At 47.8% G+C, this 21,886-nt stretch overlaps 1 protein-coding gene across 1 annotated transcript in view; it reads right to left on the reverse strand.

Annotated features, from left to right (window-relative positions):
• LOC136563826 (fer-1-like protein 4) overlaps nucleotides 1-21,886 on the reverse strand; it is a 39,185-nt gene that overhangs the window by 7,017 nt on the left and 10,282 nt on the right. Inside the window, 28 exon segments of the mRNA XM_066561452.1 lie at nucleotides 1,778-1,932; nucleotides 2,697-2,867; nucleotides 3,328-3,455; nucleotides 3,897-4,007; nucleotides 4,728-4,859; nucleotides 5,213-5,319; nucleotides 6,505-6,553; nucleotides 7,154-7,285; nucleotides 7,680-7,783; nucleotides 8,547-8,706; nucleotides 9,036-9,197; nucleotides 9,505-9,621; nucleotides 9,867-10,040; nucleotides 11,165-11,299; nucleotides 11,685-11,809; nucleotides 12,417-12,594; nucleotides 12,833-12,985; nucleotides 14,090-14,206; nucleotides 15,493-15,580; nucleotides 16,157-16,257; nucleotides 16,874-16,994; nucleotides 17,755-17,953; nucleotides 18,715-18,823; nucleotides 19,156-19,520; nucleotides 19,698-19,884; nucleotides 20,651-20,834; nucleotides 21,051-21,210; nucleotides 21,489-21,573. Of these exon segments, the coding sequence (XP_066417549.1) occupies nucleotides 1,778-1,932; nucleotides 2,697-2,867; nucleotides 3,328-3,455; nucleotides 3,897-4,007; nucleotides 4,728-4,859; nucleotides 5,213-5,319; nucleotides 6,505-6,553; nucleotides 7,154-7,285; nucleotides 7,680-7,783; nucleotides 8,547-8,706; nucleotides 9,036-9,197; nucleotides 9,505-9,621; nucleotides 9,867-10,040; nucleotides 11,165-11,299; nucleotides 11,685-11,809; nucleotides 12,417-12,594; nucleotides 12,833-12,985; nucleotides 14,090-14,206; nucleotides 15,493-15,580; nucleotides 16,157-16,257; nucleotides 16,874-16,994; nucleotides 17,755-17,953; nucleotides 18,715-18,823; nucleotides 19,156-19,520; nucleotides 19,698-19,884; nucleotides 20,651-20,834; nucleotides 21,051-21,210; nucleotides 21,489-21,573 (4,009 nt within the window).

The raw sequence follows: 21,886 nt of genomic DNA on the forward strand, positions 1-21,886 counted from the left end.
AGAAAAACAAATGGGGAGAAGCAGGACGGCAAAGATAAAGGGAGTGATTTCAGTATGTTGCAGTGATGACAGAAATGGCAAGCAGGAAAAAAACAAGCCAAGAGAAATGCAATGGAAAGGGCAAAAACTAATTTACTCTGGCCCTGGGAAAAAGATCCAAGGAACATTGAGGAGAACGTGATCCTCTGGGGCAGTTTAAGTCCCCACATCTCTGTGGTAGTACCAACAGATCCATGGATGATTTTTTGCTAGAGAAGTGCTACTGGAAAGCATTACTTGCCAGTCTCAAGACATGCAGCTGTGCTCTCCGTTAATGAACACAATTAGTAATTGACTCCTTTGGCACAGCAAAGCCAAATGGCACTTCAAGACCAAATCTTGCTGATGGGAGATAAGCCAGAGCCAACAGATGAGGCCATAATGACCCACTCACTCCTGGGTTTATGGAGCACCACTGCCCCTTGGATATCAGTCTGAGACCTAAACCATTTCAAGCAGTGCTCAAGCACAGCGGAGGTTCACAGGGCACCAGCTGCAGCTGTGTTGGAACAAGAGCCAGCTGTCAGGGAACACCAGGAGAACACCTTCTTTCTCCCTCCCCAGCTATCCAGTGACCTGAAAAAAGGAGGAATGGCTTCTGGAGGCTCTTTGCCCTCTCCTGAGTAGGATTTCTTTTCCCTTCTTTGCATAAGTCATAGAAACCACCAGAAAACTGAGGAACAGTTTCACTGAAACAAGGAGAAAGTAAAGTTGGCCATACATGTAGGTGTCCTCACTCTGAGCAGGTAAGGCCAGGGATCATCCTTCCTACAGGCTATATAGCATTCCTTGCAGTACTCAGCCATCCACATGTGGGCTACATCTGCTCTAGTCTTTCCTCAAGGTTGGATTCAATTGCACAGGTGTTGGCAGCAGCAGGGCCTGGCCTTTGCTGAGGGAAGATCTCCATCAATGCTGGTAGAGACTGTGAAAGGTTGATGTGTTCTTGGATATCTGTAGCCCTGGCTCAGGGTTTGTAATGCCAGGTAGAGGGAAAGAAAACAGCAAATGAGAAGCAGAAGCTGCCCACAAGGTGGAGATCAACATTAGAGAGGGGCAGTGTGGAATCACTCAAGGCACCTGAAGCCACTGGAAGCACAGAGCATCACAGACAAAGCCAGCTAGAGACAGGAAAGAAGACTGAAAAAACACTCCCTTTCCCCTCCCCGCAACCCCAAAACACACCCAAAACAAAACAAAACAACATCTACAAACAAAAAAAACCCCAAAAACATTAAAGAAAAACAAACAAAAAATATCACCACAAAAAAACCCAACCCAACCAACCAAAAAAAAAAATTCACAACCCAAAAAACTGCAAAACACACATAACCCCAAAGAGGACTTCATTATCTTGCTGCTAGTGATCATAAGCAGATGAAGGTACAGCTTTGTGATAGTGCCAGCCACCAGAATAAGTTGGCATACAGCAAACCTCCATGATCCGCACTGCTGTGAAAATAGGTTTACTTTATTCCACCCACTGCCGGGGAAGCCACTTTGGTATCTAATGGCCTGGATCACATTTTCTCCCAGTGCAACAATGTCCACTGAAATGAGGGCACTGAACCAAGGATGCACCTCACAGTGACCCAAAAAACTGAGCCATGCAGGGCACCTAGTGGGGAAGCCAGCCTAGACACCTCAGAGGATTGTGGGCTAGCAGACTACCCACCAAAACATGCATTGCTGAGCACAGGCAGCTGCTTAAGGGACCAGTGTAACAAGCCCTCTGTACCTTCAGGAAAAGCCTCTGGAGGGACCTTGAATATTTTATTGTCCACTTTGATCTCCTCCCATCTGTACTCTGCAGCAGGGATTGAGTTTTTCTTGCATAAGCTATCCAAGATTTGTGTGGGTTTAAAAGCATCTCGCCACATGTTGTAGCCATTTCTGCATGGAAAAAGAAAACATCAGAAAATTCTTCAGCTTAAGTTTCTTTTCTAGGCTGTGAAACAGCCTTCCTTCCCAAAGCACAGGCTATATCACTAGAACCCTGCTCAGATTTCCACTGGGCTTAAAGAGGTTACAAAAAGTCTTAATGAATGAAAATCTAAACAAATTCTTTCCTGACAGAAAACAAGCTGGACTTGCACCCCACAGAACTATTAGCTTCTGAGCAGCAGAAGCAATGCTAGGAGCAGGAGCAATTCTAGATGCAGCTCCTAAGTGAGAACAACTTTTAGTTGTGCTGGGTACTCAGCTCCATTCCCACAGCTGATTTTTCAGTAGCAGGGTAGGAGAAGAGAAATTTGCAGATATTTGGCTGAAGATCTGGAGAATCCATATGGAAGAAGGCCAAAGGAAATCAGATGTCCTGAGTTGCTGCTTACAAAATGCTGCCAGACAAACGGCTGTACTTTCTGAAAGAGGTCGGAGTCAGGCAAGCACTTTTCTCACAGAACACCACTGTGTAAGGAATAGAAAAGGTTTTTTTGCTATTTTATGCAAGGTATATTAGATTGCAGTAAGAATTAGAGTTATCACAGGAAGGTGGTAGGGGTCAAAAGAGATAAAGTTATCCATGTAAATTGTAGCGAATCTGTGGAGCGCCTGCAAATGCATATTCTGTCTCACAGAACAGGAGGAGCTCTGTTACGCACATGTGGCAGGTGAGAAGAATGTCTATGGCCCTCATGTGTCACATTGGTACCTACAAGTCATACTGCATAGCCACTCCGCAGTTGGCCCTGTGCTTGCTGTAGAATCGATTCTCCAAGTCAATCTTGGTCTCCCCAATCAGATCATCAGATCCAACCAAATCATGATCAAATATTGCCACAGTGAGTTCTGATTCCATGGGAAAGGAGACTGTCAGCTCTACAACTCTGGACAGAATCAAACAGGGAAAACACAATTAGCAAAGAGGACGGAAATTAAACACATGCTCTGCTTCAATAATCCTATATTTTTAAGAACTGTATTTGACAACTTAAAGGCCTCTGATAAACTTTGGTTCTCTCTAAATTCAGTATGTGGCATTTTCAGTGTGCATGCTCAAACAAAGGAATTACTTTTCCAGGAATGTATGGCTTGGATAGAGGGCCTGGAGTTAGGGAATGCTTGGCATCTAATTTTAAATCAAGTCCTTGGGTGTGCTCGCCTCCTAACCCAAAGCAGGATGGCTCCTGAGTTAGCTGGAGGCAAGAGACATGCCCAAGGGCTTTGTGTAAAAGCACAAGATTCTCCATCAGAAAGGAACAGAAGACCTTACATGCTGAACCACCTTTCAAGCCCCAGATTTGCACTGTTCTTATTAAACCCACTAGATGAAACCTTCTTGCATACTCTCCAAACACAGGATTGAGCTGCTTTGGGATGTATCGCTCCTTAGTGTCCTTCTGCTGCTTCCCCACAGTCACCACCACATAGGGATCTGCTTTGCCATTGGGGTCTGCTGGAGAGAGATTTGTAGCCTGGAATATATAAGAGATACTGCTGTACACAGCTGTGGAGGGCAACCTGAACAAGGAACACTGCACAGGCCTGACACCACCCAAGCCTGCTTGGTCAGGTCCCTCCAGCAACCACCCCAGCAGTGAAACAGGCACTCGATCCCACACAAATCCTTCCTCTACGAGCCATTAATATCTTTAGCTGTGGACCCACCTACTTGCTCATGATCTCAAGGCAGATGTGAGGAGCCAAGAAATGCCCATCTGCCCATCCTCAAGCTACAAAGCATGGAAGACTCTCCATGGACAGGAGGTAGGTGCCTTCCACTGGCAAAGGCTTCAAGCCAGCATCACATTTTTCACAAGTGCCACTGCTCACATTTACTGAGCAGAGAATGGCAGAAGGTCCATAGGGAGGGGAGAGACCGCCAAGCATTACTGTCACCTCCCCCAGAGACTTACCTTCACAATGTAAACTCTTACAAGAACCTTGATGGGTCTGTTCCTTGGAATGCCCTGGGAGACCTTGGGTTCTATAACAGCTTCCTCACTGGGGTAGACATAGAAGGAGCCCTGCAGAAAACACTTTTCAAGGAACAGTTGGATATACATGGGAATATCTCAGAAAGGATTGGAGCCACCAGCTTCACTTGCCAACTAGAAAATCAAAGCCATTTCCCCCATGCAGACCACAGATACCCTGTGCCCATGGGGACAGTGCTTTCCAAAGGTCAAATCATGTCCACATGTCCCAGGCAATCCCTGCTTGCAATTTAGGCTGCAGGCTGTCATGCCTCTGCCAATGTCAGATATGAGCACCTCTAGACACTTTGGATTGCCAAAGACAGAGGACACCAAATGTTTTCTAGGGACAGCTACAACTTCTGTAGTTGATATTTCAGAGTCTTCAAGAGCTCCTGGATGGGAGGGTGATGCCTCTTTTAAATAAGTTTTCCTAACCTTAAAACCAGTGAAGCTTACTTATATAATACTTATATGCATATATGCATACTGGATAGACCCAGAGGCTGCAACCAGAATGAGTCCTTTATGCTTCATGCTTTCTCCATGTAGAAGCTAAAAAATCTAAATTGGATGGATTTATAAGATAAAAACAGTAGGACCAAAGTACAATTGCTTCAACAGGCACTAACAATACCCTGGCCGTGCTGCAGCCCAAACTGCACACCCATGCACTCTGCAAGGTTTCACTGGTGTTGGCTTGCTCTGAAATACAGGTTATAAGGATCTTCTTCCACAAGCAGCACAAATGTCATCCAAATTAAACAGTACCTTGTACTTTCCCACATAATGTTCATCCTCATTTCCATCTTCATCTTCATTTGCTTTGCCACGATGAAGGGGGAAAATACACAACCAGTCTTCAAAATTACCAAACTCATGTTCCAGCTCAGAGTTGTAGATCTGAAATAAGTAGAAAGTAATTGTGGGCCTTTTCTTGCCATCTCAAAGGAAAGGAGAGTCAGAAAGACCATCCTTTCTCTGCTTCAATCATTTCACCTAGTCCTACCTTACTTCTATATTACTCAGGGCAGGATGTTAATGATTTTCCTGCATGTCCCTAGGGCTAGCCTTAGATGTGGATGCACATCTCAGCTTGGCTCCAAGGTCTTACTAGCTGCATCAAAGGCAAGCAATGGTGTGGCCTCAGCACATACTGCAGGTTCTCCTCCCAGCATAACTTCCACTGCAGGAAGGTGAGGAAGACATGGATGAAGGGCCAGGGCTGAAAGTGACTAGGTCACCCCAGTTATCACCTGAAGGGTGGCAATGAGCTTCCTCTTGGGTTGAGCAGGTTCAGCTTCAATCACTGCCTCATCCTCTGCTTCCATGTCAATGGAAGATGCATTTAAATTCCCTCCATCTAGAAATGATGGTAAGAGATTAGGAAACACTCTGATTTTGCCCATCATATCAAGTGTCTCTACATGAAATCATCCCAGCCACAGTTTCTGCTTTCACCCAGGGCTTTGGCCTCTGTCACGACAACTGGAGCTATTGCTGTTTGTAACAGGTGTCCTTCCAGCATCTCCAGTTTCCCAGCACAGCATGGCTGGATGGGTGGGGGGACAAAAATTGGCACAGACCTACCTGCCTATTTGGCTGCATGGCCGCCATTTAGACAGGAATTGGGCAGAAACCAAATGAAGGAAGGTGGTTGGGCCACCTCACAGGTGCTGTCAGGGAAGGCACAGAGGAGAGTCCACCTTCCTCTTTGGATGAGAGCTTATTTGCTGGCCTGTTGGTTTGGGTGGCTAACTGAAGCATCAGTGCCGCTTTCGGCACAGCCAGCTGAAAGAGACTGTGTCTAGACCTTTCTCAGGGGCACCACCAAACCAAGGACAGAGTGGGTGTGTGCTTGTCTCATTTCACAAGGCTCCAGATCCCTCAAGCACTAATGGCAGGCAGGTACCCTCAAAGTCTCTCCTTAAATTGTGATGATTTACATCATTTTTATACTTTGCACTTTCCCAGGTCAGAGCCATATAAGTCACTGCTTACACCTCTGCAAACCTGAACCTACAGCTGTAACACTATTCTCAGATCATAAAAAGATTGTTATTGTTGTCCATTTCCTCTGGTATCTCCTGTTACCTGATTCACCTGCACCCCACGTGAGTACCCCATAAGCACAGAGTGATTCCCAGATGCTGGACAGTTTTTCCTGTCCATCATCCTCTCTCCATCCTACCACTGCTTCCTGGTCTCACCTAGACAATCCCATGATCCCCGCAGATGATTTTTCTTCATTTTTCTCACACAGGAAAACACTTCCTTTAACACCATTTTACAAGACTCCACTATTTTCCAGGACTTTTCTGACTATTTTCCAATTTTTTTTCAGGAAAGTTTGGTGTTTTCAACTTGAAATAACCTGATAGCCCTTGTCAATGTCTTCGGCCTCTCTGCTCACTTTTATGTTGTTGTTGCTGAATGTTGCAAGGGTGGTGTCTGCATAGACACCATTCTCACAAGTCCAGTACCCTCTGGGATGGTATAAAATCTTGGTTCCCCCCACTAAAGAGTGAGGTATTGCTAGAGAGCTCACCTGCATCATTCAGGTCATCATTCTCAGCATCTTCCTCATCACTGCATGCCTGAAACACACACAGTCACCTCAGATCCCTGACATAAAAAGCTTCTCCTTCCAAGCACAGAACACTGACATTTTCCTGCCAGCAGAGTAAGTAAGACATAGCTGAAATCATTCTGCAATAACATCATTGCAGGATGGCATTCAACGAGTGTCTTAATGACTTTTTTCTTCTCCCCAGATCCTCCTTCTAGCTTCTTTTATTGGAATTTAAGTTGACAGTGCAAGGAAGGAAATTTGGAGCAGACCTGCTCCTATAACACATACTAGTACATAACTAGGACAGAGTAAGCAGTATGAAAGTCCCTGTTAAAGTCAGCAACCTCACATTTTCAGGAGTCCCTCAACAGAAGCTGCCTCATTCTCACACCAGCTGAGCACTGTGCGTCAGGGATGTTTCAATACCCACCTCCTGGTGAAATCAGCCCACCTGGTAGATGCTTGATACCTGGCTACCTTAAATATGCTTGATACACTAAAATTCACATCTTCCTGCAGATCCATGCCAGGAGAGCTCCTGTGACACTCAATATGGTTGAAAATATCGTCATCAGACCAGTGCAGCACATTTTCCCTTCTGCTGGCAGCTGTCACAAAATATTACCTGGTTATACAGCTCTTTCAGGGATGCATAGTACTTGGACCACCAATCCAGTTCTTCCAGTTCTGGTTTTTCCTCTTCATATTCATCTTCTTTCTTTACAAGCTTATTGATAGGAATTTTCTTCAAAGGAGCCTTGGGAGAAAAGATCACAGGTTTCAGAGGGAAGAAATTACCATCCAGGACACTCATGCACCCTCCTCCAGTGCCCTGGGAGCCTCTGGCAAAGTCTCAGCATTCAGGCACAGCACAGGAGGTGCAAAGCTACCTGTGGCTCCAGCTTTGTTCTTTGCTACAAAAGAAGCCATTCTCAAGGCATAGGGCAGGCCTCCTTAATGTCCCTGTGCCAGAGCCCCAGTACATTATACTGCCAATGAGCAGGCAGGAGAGAGGAGAATTTCAGTCCAGGAGAAGACCTGGTGGATGAAACCTAACACTGAATTTCTGAACTTTTTTTGTTGTTGTTGTTCATAATCTACAGTTTGGCTTTACAAACTTCAAAATTTGTTGGGCCCAACATATCACTCACCTTCACAAGACTAAGGGGGAGAGTGCTGGAACCTGGGTCACCAGCTGCCAGTCCAATGTTTACCACAGTCTGAGATGGAAGACGGTGAGATGAGACATTGCAAGCTGAGATGAAAATAAAAAACTTAATGTTTCCATGCATTTATTTCTGCCCACTACTTCTTACTTTTGGCCATAGGAAAATCCTCCCTGTTAAAACACTAATCTGATTGATTTCAAAGCTTTTTAAAGCAGACCCTGCAAAAATACTGCTGGAAATCCAACAACAGTACTGAGATTAACCACCATCATCAATATGTTTGTTGCTGACTCCCAGGAATTCATAATTATGAGATATACCCTCCCTAATCAGAAATAGCCACAGATGGATCAATCTTTGGCTGCTTCTTCATGCTTCCAGATCAGGAGTGCTGGCTATTGCTATCATAGAGCTATTTAGCTAAGCTATTACCCAATGAACAGACTTTGACCTGACAACATGAGAGAACTGAAAACTTATCAATCCTTGGTCCTAGTGGACCAGCTTCCTAAAGATGAAGGTCTCATTGAGCAAATTCTTCCCTGTGAGGGTGGTGAGGCCCTGGCACAGAGAAGCTGTGGCTGACCCATTCCTGGAAATGTTCAAGGCCAGGTTGAAAAGGGCTTGGAGCAACCTGGTCTAGTGGAAAGTGTCCGTAATCATGGCAGAAGGTGGAACAAAATGATCTTTAAGGTCCCTTCCAACCCAAACCATTCTGTGATTCTATGACCTTGTGATTGCAGGGAGAGGATTCTGCTGCCTGGCTAAGAGAAAGTGGAAGAGCCAAGGATCTTTGCCACTGGCAAAACCTGCCTGTTGTCTCTGTGAGAACCTCTCCAAGAAGCTTACCCTTGGGCACATCCTCCAGTTCCTCCTCCAACTCTCTGGGAGAGAATTTCATCACATCGGACACGACATGGCTACCCACAAGCACAGTGCGCCCAAATGCACGCTTTTCCACCACAAAGATGCTGAGGGGAGGGTGCAGGTATACCTGCTCTGGGAGCTCCTGCAAAAGAATTATGCATGGGGTTCACAGGAGTAAAGGTGATCAACCTGTGTTGAGCTATCAAACTATGGCAGCCCTATCACATAAGGAGAAGCCTGCTGGCACCTTGCAGCTATGCCCAAAAATCAAAGCCTTGCAGTGACAGGCCATGGCTACGCAGTTCTTGGTGGGCAATTTCACAAAGGTTTTGTTCTGCAGCTGAACCATGTGGTCATGGGAGAGCAAAATCCTGGAAGCAGTTTCCCTCCTTCTATGTTGTCCCATGCAGTGAGGTGATGCAGAGTAGCCATGGTGTACCCTGGCATGGCAGAATCCACCTTCCCACTCACCACATCCATGTATTTGACCAGTTCAGTGAAGTTGGGGTTCTCTTTGTAGGATGCAATAACCTCTGACTCCACCTTCTTGCCAGCGCATTCAATGATCACCTGAGGCTCATCCACCTCAAACAAGTTCACTCTCTTCAGGTCCCTCAGGCCCCAGAACAGGATCTGAAGCACAACATGAAGCTGCTGTCCGAGACATGCCAGCCATGGTACTGCCCATGCTACCACCCCCCCACCCACAGGACACAGTCCCCAGAAGAGGCACAAGCCTGCTTTCCCAGCTCAGCTGCCCAGCAGCTTTGCCTTTTGAACTACTCAGATGGTTTCCCCGTCAGGTCAAGCACTTCCATTTCTGGCATCTGCTCAGGCCTCACAGGCACATTATGCCATCAAACTGGACTCCCTCACCAAGCCCTGCCCTCCACCCAGGGGCAGCTTGAGGGGAAAGCCAGTGCAGCAGAAGGAGGCACACCTCTATGCGAAACTCCTTCAGTACTGGGCGGATGCCCTCAGGGATGATGAACCGTCCAGCACGGGGGTCTTCCAGGTAGTCTGGCTCCTTGGGTTCCACATCCTCAGGCACTGATGGCTGAACAGGTAAAACCAGGACACAGCAGGTGATGAAAATCACTTCTATTCCATGCCATGACAAGCCCACTCTCTTCCACCTTCTAGTTCTGTGCTCACAGGTTGTCCCTGCAGCCTCTTCTCATTGGAAAACCAGATATGGCCTCCAACTTGGAATTCTGGTGGGCCCCATGCAACCAGCTCCTCACCCACATAGCTCTCCTCAGAGAGCTCACAACCATGTGCAGCTTTCTACAAGCCTGTTACCTCCAAATAGCCACTGTAATCGAGCTCAATCAGCTCAAAAGTGGCAATGAGCTCTCCCGCTGCTTTGCTGCCTCTGTAGAAATCAAAGAACTGCAGGGCAGGTTTGATGTATGGCTCATCAACCAGCTTCACCTGTGGGACAGCAAAGGCCTGCCCAAGGAACTCAGGGGAGCCCTGCAGGAAAGAGGGGAATGACTCAAATCATCCCTGTGGTATCTCACCACCTCAAAGACCACCACTAATTCCAGCCAATTTGGGAGAGTACAAAACTACTCTTCCACCCATGTTATCCTCTGCTTTGATTTTCTCTGCTCCATCCAGAGCTAGGAACAGATAAAGGCCTGTTTACAGCAGCTCCACCTAACTCCAGGTTCATCTCCATGCGGAACTCAGCAAACGGCCTGGCACCATGTACCAGAGGACATGAAAGCTAGATCAGGTTTTTCAGAGTCTCTTCCAGACAGGGTTTGAGTATCTCCAAGGATGGATACACTACAAGCTCTCTGAGCTACGAGCCCAGCATGCGTCCTACCTCTGTGTAAAAATAGCTTTCTTATATCAATATGGATTTTCTTCCTTGCCAGTTTGTGCTCATTGCTTGCTGTTGGGCCCCTTGGTACCTTCCATGAGAAATCTGAACTGAGCTTTTCTATCCTTTCCCACCAGGTAGCTGCAGACAGCAAAAAGACACTGGCTTTCTCTCAACCTCTGTCTGTAGGCTGAGTATACTCAGCTCTCCTCCTCTGTCCTGTGCTACATCTTGGTGGCCTCCTCTGGACTCATCCCAATATGACAGGGCTTGTCTTGTACTGGAACCACAGGAAAGCTGCTGAGTTACAGCAGGAGAACCTGGCGCAAGTTATGTCATTAGCCTTAGGATAGCAAAGAGGCTCTAGGAGACAGTGTGACTTTAAAGCACTATAAAGAGAGAAAAGGAAGGACTGAGGAGGGATGATTGATGACATGTGAGGACACAGGGAAGGAATAGCCCTAAAAGCAATATCAGTTCCCCCAGGATATGAGCCCTCTGCAACGTGAGCCTGCCAAGGAAGCAGTTATAATGTTTCTTCAAATATAAGAGATCCTGGAGCCAACAAGCACTCATTAGCCCCTGATGAGTTTAGAGTATCTCTGAGTCAGAAAATCTCAACCTCAGCCACAGTCCCCACAACTCACTATTACCAGTGGACCAGCACCAAGCTGTCATGGAAACCAAACAGAGAAGTCGCAGCACTCAGAGATCCTATGCCTTCCCTTTTCCAGACACAACATAAGGAGGGCAGCACGGCCATACTTACAAATTTATTGTGGCTGAAAAGGTTGATTATAATGATGGGGGTCTCTGTTTTCAACTCTTCTTTCTTCCCATCAATAATGAGCTGGTCAAACAAAAGTAGCTCATTCCACATAGGGCTCAGTGTCTCTTCCAGCATCTGCAGATGGAGACAGAAGGCCCAAGTGTTCCACAGTCAGTGGAAATAAAACACATGCAGGAAAGAGAGGAACTCTGGGCTGATTCCCTCTCTCACACATCCACATGCAGCTGGTGGTTGGCAGGAGGGATGTGGTAAAGTGTGGGATCAGCACTCAAGGTCAACTAACACATGCCAATCAACCTTTGAGACCATGCTCAATGCCTGTCAAATATTCCCTGAACATAATCACACTGTTCAGAGCATAGATACCGGAGTCCTTGGAGATACAAAAGTTCCAGGAGGACTTCCATAGCACTGACCTTAAACATGTCAGTGAGGGCATGGTCATTTTTCTCTCCCCAAGTTCCCAAGATGACAGAGGCAAGAGTTTAAGTGGTCTCACCCTGGTGGTCTGGCAATGAGTTGAAAACACCACTCTTGCAAATGGATCTGAAAGGCCATTATCATCTGCAGATAGGATCCCTCGAGCCTGATACAGATGGGCTCGGAGCTGGAAATAGCTGAAGTCTGGTAAGAAAAGGAGAGAGGAAGTCCCCGACAAAGTCCTGTATGAGGCCAAAAAAATGCCTGAAGGAGAAGGCCAGCCAGATAGGAGTGGGCACATTCTGTGACAAATAGTTGCCTCTTCTAGGGACTGTGGTTCTCAGCCAGTACATCTCAAAAGGTTTAGCCAAGCCAGACAAGCTCAGTGGGCTCCCCAGACACATCTGGGAAGTACATGATGTGCGACATGTGAAATGTGCAGTGTTCTGCTATGAGCATCTACTGTGGGGGAGCACCACCAAGCCTCATCAGAGGGGCAGAACTCATGCCCATTGCCAATTTGGCAGCACATTCAATGCCTACAAAGTACCCATTCTGTCTGGTGCTTTAGCTGTGAATGTGCAAATACATCCTCATGAGATCAAACTGGATGTGCCTATCCCAGTCATGCCTTGGAGACAACCCTAGATCAGGTCCTAATTCTCAGACATACTACAATTCTCAGATCACAGTGTGGCCTGAGGTGAAGGACTGTGGGGGGACAATGCACCACCACAGACATTAATCCATGGATGGGACCTCTCAACTCCCTATTCTCCTGCTTATGTGAAGAACTGGTATCTGCACTCACCATCTCTGCTGAGCCGGCTGGGAGGGCAGTATGCTGAGGGCTGGGCTATCTCCTGCTTGCTCTCGGAAAGGAACTCCTCAGGCAGCTCTGCCAAACAGTTTTTTGCATATTTGGTTACCCCAAGCCACATATAGATTTCCAGTTTGGCAAAGATCTCACCAGTGTGTAAGCCAGGAACCTGAAAGCACAGAAGGTTTAGCAGGTTTCACATCTCGGACCAAGATGATCACCATCAGCCTGGGACTGACCAAAGAGCACAGGAGAAAGAGCATCACATCAGCAGAGGCAAAAGGCAGTTGTGGAATGAGAGCTGTGTTTCCTTGTGAACTCGAGGATTTCAGGAAGGAGGGCTGAAAGCAAGGAGGGGGAAACAGCATGAAGCAAGCAGGAGCACACTGTTTTGGTATAAACCCTACCTTCATAAAGACAGTCTGGATCTTTGCACAGTCTTTGCCTTTCTCCTCTTCAACTACTGAGTAGAGGATGTTTTGTGCAGGAATTCTGGCATATGCCACACGCCTGTTGTTGCTGAGCATCCAGATGAGTACATCAGGGAGAGTGCACTGGGGCTGGAGGGAGGGAAGGGAGGAACATCACAGCAGAGGAACAGCATGTGTCATCCTCCCTCCATTGACATGGTGAAAGCTTCATCTCCCCACAGGACAGACTGCTGAGCAATGGTGGTTTAGAGATCCAGAAATAAAGGACCTAACATTGGCCATGTACTTCTGAAAGTCAGCCCTGCAATATGGCTCTGGAGGTGTTGTGGTTTGACTCTGACTGGCAACTCAGCCCCATGCAGCCTGTCACACACTGTCCCTCGATGTGATGGGAAACAGGATTCAAAATGTAAAATTGAAAGAAGTCATGGATTGAGATAAAAACAGTTTAATAGGGAAAGAAAAAACTTCACACACAAGCAAAGCAAACCAAAGAATTCATTCCTCTCTTCCTGTGGACAGGCAGGTATTCAACCATCCCCAGAACACCAGAGCTCCATCACAGAAACGATGACTTGGGAAGAAAAACATCATCACTACAATTGTACATCACTCTACCCTCACATAGCTAAAGATGTGAAAATTATTTGACTTTACTTGGTGAAAGACTTCTCCAAACTTCAACAGCATCTGTCCACTTTATGTCAGCAAACATGGTGTTCTGGTTGACACTACAGCACAACACGCCGATTTTATCAGTTACTTAAAATGAAAAAGTGAAACTCTGAACGTGCAGAGTCTCTGCTATGGATGAGAATCTTATTCCAATGCAAGTTTGAATCTGCAGAAAGTATCAAGGGTCAGACCCTGGTGGAAGTGCAGGCAGCACAAGCAAGGCTGTTTTCCAAGGCAAAACTGTCTGCTGCAGACAAGGCCTTGGGCTGGTGGGGCAGAGAGGCCCAGGAGGCCTGAAGCTGGCCCAGCTCTGCCTCCTACCCACTACAAAGTTGCTTGGACCACCACCAACAGCCCTGCAAAGCTGCCTGGCCTCATCCCTCATTAGAGCTATCACAGGAAACATGGTAACTTCCAGTAGCTGGAACTTTGAATTTTACATAGCAGCAGAGGAAAAGCTTCAGCTCAGACTGGTGAGAGCCCCAGCAGCCAGCTCAGTATCCTCTCCTTGCCTAACCTCTCCAGCTCAGAACAGGGGTTCCCTTGTAGCCACTGTACCTCTTTAGCCATGGAGCGTATCTTTGCCAGGATCCTCCTTGTCTCCTTAATCTTCTCCTTGACATTGTCTCGGGTCAGGTGCCGTCTCACACGGAGCCCCTGCTTTGCATACAGGATCTGAACACAAAGCACAGCTGTTACACAACCAGCCAAGCCCCACTGCAACCCCACATGGGGGGTCTGCAGGGAGCCCATTGTGCCATCTTGCCCCATTGAGCCCTGATGTCCACCATGGCTCACTGCCCAGTTGCTGAGAGCAAACCTCCATGAACCTGTCACAAGCCATTTAACAAAGGGTGCCATGAACTGGAGACTACAGTAACTCATCAGCCTGGCCAATATAATCTGGTAACAGAAGTCCATGAGCTTTAAAATCATTTGGGGCAGAAAGTTGCCTAAGGAATAAACATTCCAGAAGCTGGTGGTCTAAGGCTCCAGATAGTGCCTGCAGGAGATCTTGGCCAAGGAGCAACTTGGGGCCACAGTAGTGTGGGATTATGAAGATGTAGGAAACTGCAACACAGGGCTTGGCTTTCACCATTATTAGTACATATCGGAGATAGTGTACACATCTGAAGAGAAACTTTGGGATGAATCAAAACTAATAATGAAATCCAGAAGAAATTCAGGGTGTACACCCACTATGGAGTGGCAAGTCCAGAAAACTCATCTCCTAGGTGGGTTCTCTCTTCCAGAGTCTCTCAGGCTTTGCAGAGTACCTTCACCATAGCTCAGGTGATGACACGCAAGGAAGCAGAGGGAAGGGAACTGGGATCCAGATATGTCTAAATTTTATTTCCTGCTGCTGTCACTGCATTTTGGTCAGCTTTTCAAAGCTTTGTAGTCTGACGGGGGCTATGACTCTACAGTTGTGCTGTGATGAAGGGTATGTAATTGTGCTCTCATTCAGCTAGCTAGTCTTGTGTGTGAGGTGATCAGTGCCCAAGTGTTGCCCTTTCTAAGGACAGACAGATGAATGGCTGTTGTAGACCTGCTGGATATGTACTCAGGCTGAGTTTTCAGGAGTAGCAGATCTCAGTGAGCCACCACAAAACTGCCTGCAGGAATATGGTGCACCAAAAGGCCTCCAGCAACCTACCGGGCAGCAATATGCACATGCTCAACTACATATGCCCCAGTGGACATGAAGAAAGGCATCAGGGCACAGCATCTGCACAGAAAAGGGGGCAGCCATGGCCAGACTCTATCTCTTTTCCCTGTGCCGGAAATTGTATTGCTCTGAGCAGAATTGGGAGATGCTGTATTAAAAGCCCATGACTGATACAGTGAGTTTTAGCTCCAGGTTTCCTTCTTAGCATCAGTTCCTGCTGATCCTCCAGAAGTTTCTCCAGAGCAGGGATTGCACAGGCTCCCACCAACCACCACCAAACCCCACAACTTACAATGTTGCGCATCAGGTATTTTGTCCGACATCGGTCCAGGTTATTTGGATGAGCCATTGTTTTTCTCTCTGCGCTGAGTGAATATTGCCTGCAATAAGAAAAGCAGCACAGACTCTGTATCCTCTGCACCCAGCATGTTGAGCACAGCTCACAGCAGGGACACAAGCTCCAAATCACCTGGTACCAAATCCCTGGTACCAATGTCAGGTGGCTCCATTTCTACAATGCCTTCTCTTCTGCAAGCTTGTTGGTTCAGAAGGTACACTGGGGATTCTCAGCACCTGAGGCTGCCTTTCTACTGTAGCACTGTAGACTGAAGTGCATAACAGCCCCCACAGGGTAGTCATGGGGATTGAAACAGTGATCTTTTGACTGTGTGATTGAAAAGAGTGAAGGAAATATCCTTCACATTTAGGAAACACATGAGAGCCCAGGAGCACTGAAGCTTTCATCTATGACCCCTCTGATTCTTAGAACAGGACTGGAGTCTCCTCTCCAAGCTTGAAGAGCTATAGAGAAGGTCCTTTTCCCAAGTCATCCTCATTTTCTTCTGCACATCCACCTCAAAAGGAGAAGAGAGAAGGCCGCACACAGCTGAGGCAGAACATTATACAACCTCCTAACCTGAAAACAAGAATCTTCAGGACATCAGGGACATGCTAACCTGCATCCACCTACAAATTCCTCCAGCACTTCTCTGAGCCGCTCTTCTGCATTAGCTTTTGGTCTTCTCAAGAGCTTATCCACGTCATCCAACCCCTGCTCCTGTAGAGAAATCACAATATTCACAAAGCTTGCACCTGGCTGAGGGGTCAGAGTAAAACCTTGCAAGGATGCGTTTGTCACAAATGGCTTATGCCTTTCTGCAGAGCTGGGATTCATGAGCTGCAGATCAGCACTATGCTGCCTGGGACTCTCCAGAGCCTGAGGATAACCTTAGCATTTGTTGTTACAACACCTTGTGTCTCAGTCCTCGAGCAGCCACTAACATACACTGTGGCAAGCTCTACTTTCATATTTTCAAGCCAAAAGGGAAAGGCAAGGTCCTGGGGAGAGACTGCATCCCCTTCACGACAACCTGAGAGTCTGCTTGCCCAGTCATCTGCCCAGGGCTCACACAGCTCAGTACTGGCAGCAGAGGAACTTGTCACAGACATCATATCACATCACTCACTCCTCCAGGAACCACCACTAGGCAGTTGCACAGCATGAGTCCATGTGGCCTACCCAATCGTGTCTGAAGGGCAGGTGGGACTAAGCCCTGTGAGAGACATGGACTTGCATGGGTGGTGAGGACAGCAAACATCTCACACAGCGACTGCACATGCAACAAAGCACACACAAACAAAGGAGCATGACAGAAACACCCTGAAAATGCTACCAGGCGTTCTGCCAGTTTGACAATCCGGTTGGAAATGCAGAGTCTCCAGGTGTGATCCTCCCAATAGCTCCATACATACACGCAGGGTTTTTCATGTGTCATGGGCAGGCAGCTGTATGACCTAAGGACAGCAGGCAGAGGAGGTTATGGCTACTGCTACAGAAAGCATATGCCATATCATAACACATGCACTTGCACATCCAGCAAGGGAGCAGAGGCTGAACTCTGTCTCCCTCACAGAGAATTAATTGGCTGTTTTGGGCTCTGCACCACGGACATAGGTGCAAGCTGCTGGATCTGCCCTTTGCCATCCCAAACTAGCACACAGGGTTTCTAGTAGAGACAGCAGCACATGCTTAGACAAATGAGGCTGACAGGAGCATGGGAAGTTGCCAAGATTTCTCACTGCTATGGGACTACGTAGTAGCAGGCACAGGACACACAACACAAAGACTAAGACATTGCCAGGCCTATGGGACAAACTAGGCAATATTCCCAGAGCAAACATCAGAAGAGCTTGTGTATGTGTTGTGCCTGCTCCACATAGAACAGCATATGCCAAGAGTACTCCTCTCCTTCCTCACTGGAAACAAGCCCTTAGGACACTGTTTGTGAAGCAGAAAAGGGATGGCTGTTTTTGACAGGTCTCAGTTTCCTTGGGACTCCATCCTTGGCCATCTGCAAACATCAAGCAGACACCATAGGGCTCATAGAGCTAGTGGGAAATCCCAGCCATCTAGGCCATGACAAGCTGCAGGATTGCAAGGAAGAGAAACCTATGATGCATTGCTGAGCAGACCTCTAATAACATCTGGAACAACCAATGTGGGAAGCTGTAACAGCTCCAAGAAAGGTAGAATAGAAAGATATAGAAGACTTACTTGTCATATTCCATGGGCTCTGGTCTCTGACTCTTTGTAACTGATTTGTTCATTGCCGCTAAAGCTGGAGTCAGGATTTCAGCATCCAGCTCACCATCTGAACCAGCATCCAGTAAAGGCTGCCTTTCTTCTTTCACTTCTCCCTTTTCCACTTTTTGCCATCCTTTGGTCACAACCTCTTCGGATTTGCCAAAGTTTCCTTGAAGGTGAACATTAAATTATAAACAGGTAAGTGGGATCACTCAGGTGTTTTTAGAAAAGACGTTTTCTAGCTGGCAATACCAGACTCTTGGAAGGAAGATTGCCACAGAGGCATTTACTTCTTTGGGAACTAGTAGTTGTGTCCAACCATTGGCACATCACATGGACAACCAGGAGGTCCGAGAGGGAGCTGGGCAATTGCAAGGAGGTCCTTGTGTATGCCTTCTTCAGTTCTATCAGCTCCACCAAGTGCCTGTGGACTACCATCTACATCCCTACACTGGGACCAGCATCAGCTCCTCAAGTAGTATCTCAACATCAAGCATCTTCACCCATCCAGCTTAGCAGGTGAGGGCTTTGACCCACTCTCAGACCATTGTTTCCCCATCACTTGTTGTGACATCCCCTCAGTGCCACATGGCCAACCCCAGTATCCCAGCTTTCCCTCCTTTTTTTCCTTTTCTTGCTACCAAATCCTTCTACTTCTTTGTACTCTTACTTACTAGTTACTTACTTACTAAGAGTTTCCCCAAACTTTCCCAAAACAGGTGTTTCACACAAATGGTGCAAATCTCCAGTCCCATAGCAGAGATTCAGGGTTTTAGTAAAGCACTGTGCACACTCCCTGGACTCATTCCTCATCTTTCCCAGCTTCCTGAGCTGACTTGACAGGGCAGTATGAAGAACTGACTTGGCTGTCAGAGGGAGATTCACACTGTTCCCATAGTTTCTGCACGTGGGGCCCTGGGGAATACACACCTATAGAGACTTCAAAGTTGACAGGTTTCGAGCTGAGAGAGGAGTCCATCATAGTGGCTTCAAAGAAGGCAGCAAAGAGAAGGAATTCATCCTTTCTCCCCAACACATTCTGAGCAAGGAGACAGAAATCAGCCTGAGACCCTCGTGTGCCAAAGCACTGCCTGAGCACCAGGGCATAACTGATGTCTGCCAGCCCTTCCACAGGACCTCAGCAGGATGCTTCTGAGATTACCACTGGTCTGCCAGAAGCAGGATAAGATTTCTTGGAAAACCTGAGGTGTTGATGCAGAGCCATGGATTCTTATGTGAAGCCACTGAGCAGGTTGTAGGCTAAGGGATGGCTACTGCATCAACACAGCTGCCTCCCACCTTGCCTCTTTCCCTTCACAGATGTGCATGCCAAAAACTGGCATGGATCAGCCGTGTCAGCACAGAACTCACCTCAGGGAGTGGATGAAGCTCTTCCACCTCCACAGTGACCTCCCTGGGCTGCTCAGCCTCCTGAGAGCTCCCAGCCTCCCCCTGTCCCTGCATCTGGCTCGGTTCTTTAGTTTTCTCCTTTGATTTTTTACTTTTCTTCTTCAGCTTCATTTTTCTCAGGGCACCTCTCATTCTGTACCCAAGCTTCCTCTCTGCTGCACTGGGGCTGCTGAAGATCTCCACTGTGATGGCCATGAGGATGCGCCCACGGTAGAAGATGCCCTCACCCAAGCCTTCATTGAGGTCTTTGTGGACATCTCGCAGAGTTGAATTCTGGGAGGAGCCATACAGGTTCACCCAGGCTGGGCCAAATGTGGGGTTAAAGCCTGCAGAGACAGGGACAGGGTTTCATTATGCTCCAGGGTGCCGCTGCAGAAAGACCTCCCCAAAAAGGACTGCCCAGGACACCAGAGTGTCAGCATGCTCCCAGCCCCAGGAGACCAGCATGCCAAGCAGAAAGTGCATGGCACAGGGCCGCCCAAGGCAGCCATGCCAAGCCTCACCATTCCTCTCAGGGTCTGAGATCTCCTGCAGGTCAATGTAGTGTGTAGCAATGGCCACATCACCGACATTGGCATCATCCAGCACCTGGACTTTTATCTTCCTGGACAGAGGTGGGAACATCTCAATAAAACTAATCTGCTCGTTCCACTCGGGCTCAGTGGTGCTGGTCTCTACTGACGTTTCCCCCTGGGAAGGAGAAGGTGTGAAAGTGTCACTGTCCCAACTGGTGCCCAGAGAAAGGGATGCCTCAAAGCTTGTCTCGGAATGGCATGCACTCTTGTACCACCTGGCAGACAGTGCCAGGCAGGCTCTGGGTGTGGCAGTGTCCCTGCTCCTATCCCCGTTCCTGCAATTGCTCTCTGTTTCATTAACGGGGGGCTGTCCCAAGGCCCTGGCATGACCTACACAATCAAGGGAATGCAAACGAGCAGCAGACTCATAGGTATCTAAGGGTTGCCTGGAGCACTCCAGGCCCACAAGACTGCCAATCAGGGATTGATTCTCATATTAATGGATAATATGGGATCAAAAACCCTGACTTTGTGTGCAAAAACTGGGTCATTATCTCAGTAAAGTCTCTCAAGGGTCTCAGGCTGAGCCCACCCTGACACAGAAAAAGGACTTCTGCTCCAGGATTTATCCCTATATTTAAGGATATGAATATCTGCCTGCAAAACCAGTAGCTCAGCCAGTAGCTGTGCTCAGGGCTGAGGATGTCCTATAAGCAGCTCTCTGTAGAGACAAAAGCAGAGAACAGCCTTCTCATTCAGACATTGCACAGCCATGGCCACACAGCCCAGACCACTGCTAAAGGCAGCAACACCTGAGCTCTCCCAGGCTATTTTCAGTGGGATTGCCTCATGGGGGCTCCTGACACCATGAGCCCACCACATGCTGCCACACAGCCAAGAGAGAATCAGCCTGTCCCAACACAGCTTCCCCTCAGACTCACCTGCTGCCCACAGAATGAGACCTGCACATATGGGTCGATAAAGACTTTTCTCTCCCCTATGATCTTGGAGATACCACCCATGATGCCTGCTCTCATGCTGGGCAGCCCCTCAGCACGATAGAGTTTGATGCAGACCCTGGCCCAGGGTCTCTCTGCAGGAACTCTCTTAGGCAGCAGCAGATTCCTGAAAGACAAATTCATGTTCTGCCTCTCTCCTGAAGTCCACGGAACACAATGATGGGAAATTCACTGACTGGCAGGAAGATTGGATCCTGCCTCACCACAGGTCTTTTTCACTGGGTCTTTGCCCATCAGAAGAGGGGAAAATGGGGAAAAAAGGTTGTGTGAAGAGAGACATGGCAGTGTTCCCCAGGGACATGCAAGATCCCACTGCACCTACCTTTCAATGTCCTCATCCTGGTTCCTGGAATAGGTAGGAAGGAAGCTCACAATATCCCCGCGTGCAGAGACAGAGATGTTGCACTTCACAAAGCCTTTCACGCCTGCCTGGGTGTCCATGGGGTCACTGATAACTGCCCACTTCTGGAAAAACCTGTGATCTGAGAGGGAAGAGGAGGAGTTCCCTAGGGAGCAGCTAGGTTACCATTTCACATTCAACTCTGTCCGCACAAAGACTGCTCTGGCCCTGATCCTGCCTCTGAAGGTGCAGGAGGTGTCACCTGCCTTCAGACAGCTGGGTGGAGAAGCAAGCTCAGATCTTCATGCAAACTAAGTGCTTTAAAACCAGGGCCTTGACCAGACCCATCAGAGCATGAAGGAAACACCAGTTTCACATAGAGCCAGGATCAGACACAGGTATGTGGTACAGTTCTCATACCTGGCTGGCTGTACACTGTCTCAACATCCATCTTGAACGTTCCTATGCAAGTTCCCAAAAATGGTATCTTCTTTGAGTGAAAAACCTGCAGACAGCACAAATTTCCCTGAGCACCATAAGGTGTGGACAGCTAGGTGACACATCCAGATATCTCCAAGGAACACAGGGCTGCCAAGAGGTGTTCCAAGCACAGCTGAGGCAGTGGTTGCAAGTTCTTCATGCAGATTGACTCATCTGTGTCACCACTCCCACAAAGCCCACCAGCCCATAGCCCACAGTCAAACCTAGACCAAGGCAGTCATGTGCAAACAATTCAGCTTCTGCAATCCCAGGTTAGCCACAGCCCAACAATGGAGATAGGACAGATCTGTTTTCCCACAGGAAGTCCTTGTGTCCAT

The sequence above is a fragment of the Molothrus aeneus genome, chromosome 17 (genome assembly GCF_037042795.1).
Source record: "Molothrus aeneus isolate 106 chromosome 17, BPBGC_Maene_1.0, whole genome shotgun sequence".
Classification (NCBI taxonomy): domain Eukaryota; kingdom Metazoa; phylum Chordata; class Aves; order Passeriformes; family Icteridae; genus Molothrus; species Molothrus aeneus.